At 40.0% G+C, this 5,000-nt stretch overlaps 1 protein-coding gene across 4 annotated transcripts in view; it reads right to left on the bottom strand.

Annotated features, from left to right (window-relative positions):
- The window catches only part of LOC125026692 (ATP synthase subunit s, mitochondrial-like), a 3,847-nt gene extending 1,156 nt beyond the window's left edge, over nt 1-2,691 (bottom strand). Inside the window, exons 1-4 of one of the 4 annotated variants that reach the window (XM_047615337.1) lie at nt 2,642-2,691; nt 1,154-1,264; nt 867-1,018; nt 221-429 (exon numbers count right to left, since the gene is read on the bottom strand). In XM_047615337.1, the coding sequence (XP_047471293.1) occupies nt 221-429; nt 867-1,018; nt 1,154-1,243 (451 nt within the window). In that variant the 5' untranslated portion in view covers nt 1,244-1,264; nt 2,642-2,691. Of the gene's footprint in view, nt 1-220; nt 430-854; nt 1,019-1,153; nt 1,285-2,546 lie in introns of those variants that run through there. The other 3 variants (XM_047615308.1, XM_047615329.1, XM_047615317.1) reach the window with 3 other exon arrangements.
- Between the last annotated feature and the right edge of the window lie 2,309 nt (nt 2,692-5,000).

The following is a 5,000-nucleotide window of genomic DNA, read 5'->3' as shown; positions in this document are numbered from 1 at the left end:
TGTTTCATACAATTTATGTAATAGTAAAAATAAATGTAGATAGCAGGTTTGCAAGCATTACTTATACATATCATAATGAACATGGGAAATTAATGCAATATGGGAAATAATTGTTCATTCCATTTCCATTCTACTTTTAATGCCTAGTCATTAGCCCTATAAAAAAAATAATTAAACAAACAGAACTAAAAACATAAACCCCACATCACACAGCACTTACTAAAATGAGGAAATCCAATGTGCATGACTGCAGAATCTGTGGCATTGATTTCCTCAACTTTGAGCTGCCTTCCACCTGAAACAGGCAGGCTGTTGTAATCTTTAGTCCAGGACTCCATGTTCTGCCATTTGACCAAGGCTCCACATCTCAAAAGCCACTCAGCACAGGCTCTATCAGGACCCACTTCCTTGATGCGGCTTTCATCAACTCTGTGAAAAGAAAAAAAGATATTTTTTTATTTACAAGAGAAAGAAAAAGGAAGGAAAAGGGTGTGGGCATAGTTTTCTTAAAAGTTTTAAGTTGTGAAAGGTTCTTACTGCATATATTACCAGACTAAGCATTTCAATAAGAAGTTATTGTTGTCATCATTATGGGTATATAGTGAGTTTTCTAAAAAGCTCATAATGAGATATAAAGCTCATACAATCATTAGGTCTATTATCATAAAAAGTAATACTGTACATATAAAATAGGACTTCCATTTAATATATAATTATTCAAAATTGTACTTATTAGTATTCTTGAAAAGGCTGGCTAATGCTTCAGGGAACAATAAAAAATTGACATCAATTTCTTGCATATCTAAATCAGTATCATCAAAGAATGTACCATATAAGTGTGTGTGTGTATTTACATGTATGAATACCTGTTAAAAATTGTATTGAGCCAGCCCCATAATTTTCTGTGTGATGGAGAGGACCAACCCAGAGGCTGTAGAAGCACGTTACTTCTAAAAAAATTTGTGCATGACCTAGGAAGTTGCTTCACATGTGTCGAGTGACAACACCTCACATTCTTCTGAAAATGCAATCAATTATATGAACTGTGTCTACACTGTATAATATTTTCATCATGTCATTATTTCACTGCACTTACAAAACTTGACCTGATTTTTAATATTTACTTGTTTTTACACCCAAAACAAGGAAATACCTGATCCCACAAGCAAGTTCCAGCAGCCGTCCTGCCTATCTTGACTTGTTTCCATAATCCTGGAATACTTCTTGCCACAGCAGACATCATTCTCCTTCTTGGGTGTCCCTTCTGAAAATTGTAGAATCATCCTGTTTGAATGGCAGAAATACTTTACTCTGTTAGTAATCACAAAAACAAACAAACAAAAAAAAAAGGCTGTGGTTACACTTGAAGTAATGTGATGTGATGTCTAATGACTACTTTTCTGGGAACTCCAGTCACACATGAGCAGTGTGGAATTCTCAAACTCTGCTGTAATCACAGTCCTAATCAGTCACTATATAGTCTAATGCAACCCTGCAACCCACCTCCTATGGAGCTACCACCCACCAACCCCCACTTAGTGAGCATCAGACAGATTTGGCATCGGTGCTCCCACGTCTGCTGTGCTCTACCCTTACCTGGGAGAGCGAGAATTCCACACTGTACTCACACAACCAAAATTCCCGTAAAACTAGTCAATAGTCATCACATTATGTTACCATAAATATAGTTACTTTGAAAAAAAATTATTTCCTCTTCTGTCAAATCATGTTTAAAGCTCCCGACTTACATCAAAACTGAAGGTCAATGAGAATCTGTGACCCTTAAATTTAACTGCAGTTCTCTAGTAGCTACTCCCATAAGTATAACTCTATGGTAGTCGGTCAATATGTAGAAGAGGGTAGTGGGTTACTTTCAAAACAATTTTGATATTTTTCTGCATGAAATCCACTGCTTTCAATAATTCTACGCATTGTTCCTTGTGCAAATGAATCATTGAGGAGATATGACTACCATCTCCATCGACAATTTTGATTTGATTATCCCGATAGCAGGGGAGGGCATGAAGTATATCATGGAAATTATGGGGTAAAACAGGATCCCCATGGTTGTCAAACAAAATGTCCTAACCCAACTTCCAACCTAACCTAACACCGGGGTATATATTCTCTACCCCCCCTGGCCCTCGTGGTAGTATATGCACCTAGCCAGGGTAATATATATGCCTGGACAGGGAGCTATGCCCCCTGGACCCCCATGGTAGTACCTGCGTCTAGAATTCACCTTCACAATGTAAACAAGATGAGCGCCTTAGCCAAAATTGGGGGATCTTCTCATTTCTATTACGTATAGCACCCTTGGGAAGCATTTGCAAACATATTGCCATAGCAGAACTTTGCCTTGGTTTGTATTGTTCTATCATTTCATGTAGGTTTTATTACCCAACTCTGCCACTACCTTGTACTACATATTGTCCTGGTAGTCTTAAGATTGTGTATATATGTGTATATATATGTGTATATATATGTGTGTATATATATATATATATATATATATATATATATATATAAGTGTCAGAATAACTCACGTCCACTTATAAATAACTAACGATACAACAGACTGAGATATATCCACAGTCACTCCAAACATTCCTCAAAGAGACCATAAATTGGCAAGAATCACCTTTTTTTGCCGAAGACGTTCCTCGCGTTTGTTGTTGTTCTTCTCGGCGTTCGCGGATTCACTCGGATTTCCGCGGCGGGTCTTCGAGATGCGACAGCTATTATCTAGCTATCTTTTTTCCATTAATGATTTCATTAGTGTTAGTATTTTTATCATTACTATCATCGTTATTGGTATCATTATCCTTGTTATCATTATCTTCTATTATTATTATTATTATCAGTATCTTTTCTCATCATTATTGTTATTATTATCATTATTACCATTATTGTTATCATTATTATTATTACTATTATTAATATTATTGTTATTATTATTATCATTATTATTATTATTATTACTACTTTTATTATTATTATTATTATCATTATTATAATTACCATTATTATCACTATTTATCATTATTATTGTTATTATTATTTTTATTATTACTATTCATATTCATATTCATATTATTATTGTTATAATTATCATCATCATTATTATTATTATTATTATTATTACTATTATTATTATTATTATTATTACTATTATCATTATCATTCTTATTTTTATTCTTATTCTTATTATTATTATCATTATTACCAGTATTGTTATTACCAGTACTATTTTTTATGTACTAATTCTTAATACTTTTTATCATTTTTGTTAATATCAATACTACCATCATCATCATTTCATCATTTTGGGGCTAACACCGGCAGGGGCGCATAGCCGCATCCACCTTTAGTTTCCACCTACGAGGGTCCCTCATGGCGAGCCGCCAGGCAGGGTTCTGGCCCATCTCTAGTTCCTCACGACAGGTTTGATCGATCTGCCCAAGCCACGACCTTCTCGGTCGTCCCACAGGCCTCCTCCATCCAGGGTTTTCTCGAACAGAGACAACCTGATGGGCAGGATCATCCTGCGGGAGTCGAGCCAAGTGGCCATATAGCCTGAGTTGGCGATCACGGATTGTGCAAGTAACAGGTCCTGTACCGGTCTCACGGTGAAGCCATTGGTTGGACACATGGTCCCGCCAACTGTACCACATGATCCGGCGCAAGGATCTGTTACAAAAGGCATCAAGACGAGATTCCAGAGCACAAGATAGTGTCCAAGTTTCACTACCATAGAGTAAAATTGGCAGTATCAGGGCCTTGAAAACACGTAACTTGGCCCTTCTGCACAGGTACCGACATCTCCAAATACTCTTGTCGAGAGATTTAATGACCCCTGCTGCTAGGCCAATCCGTCTGCTGACTTCTTGGTCTGGCAGCCCAGAGTCGTGAACTGCACTACCGAGGTATATAAAGCTCTTTGTGACTTCGATGTTTTCACCGCAAGCACGTACCGACTGCACAGGGTCTCCTAGCAGGCCCCCAAAATCCTGGATCTCGGTCTTGGTCCAGGAGACCTCTAGCCCCAGGGGCTTCGCTCCATTCCTAAATACATCAAGAGCCGCCACTAGGGTTTCCAGAGATTCAGAAAGCACGGCAACATCATCAGCAAAGTCAAGGTCTGTAACCTTGATATTGCCCAGAGTTGCTCCACAGTGACTTTGAACAGTAGCTCTACCCAGTATCCAATCCATGCAAGTGTTGAAAAGTGTTGGTGCAAGAACACAGCCTTGCCTCACACCTGAACTAACAGGGAAGAAGCTCGACAGGCCCCCACCACACTTTACAGCCCTTTCAGTGCCTGTATACAGGTTTGCTATTAGTCCAATAATCCTTGTTGGAATTCCTCTTAGTCTCAGGATCTCCCAGAGTGATTCGCGATGCACCGTGTCAAACGCCTTCTTGAGGTCGATGTAGGCTGCGAGCAGCCCAAGTCCAAACTCACGACGGCACTCTACAATGATTCGAAGCGCCAGGATGCGCTCTATTGTGGACTTACCAGGAGTGAATCCAGATTGCTCCGGCCTTTGCTGCCTCAACAGGTGGTCCCTGATACGTCTCAGTAAGATGTGCGCGAGTACCTTGCCTGGTACACTAAGTAGTGTAATGCCTCGGTGATTGCTGCAGTCCCACCGATCCCCTTTCCCCTTCCAGAGAGGGATGACCACATCCCTCAGCAGGTCAGGGGGAAAGGTACCAGTCTGCCAGATGGCAGACAGGACTGCATGCAAGCCCCTTGCCATAGGTTCTCCACCAGCCTTTAACAATTCGGCTGGGATGCCACAAACACCTGCTGCTTTACCACTCTTCAGCTTGGAGATCGCCCCCCTGATTTCGGTCAGGGAGGGTGAATCCTCGCTGATGGGTGGGTCTGGCAGAGGAGTCTCAACATTACCCGCATCCATGTTAACTGTTGGTGGATCAACCATATACAACTGCTCAAAATACTCAGCCCAATGCACACGCACCCCATCAGGATC

Source organism: Penaeus chinensis, chromosome 1, assembly GCF_019202785.1.
Source record: "Penaeus chinensis breed Huanghai No. 1 chromosome 1, ASM1920278v2, whole genome shotgun sequence".
In the NCBI taxonomy this organism is placed as follows: Eukaryota; Metazoa; Arthropoda; class Malacostraca; order Decapoda; family Penaeidae; genus Penaeus; species Penaeus chinensis.
This window is presented reverse-complemented; position numbering and strand designations above follow the sequence as displayed.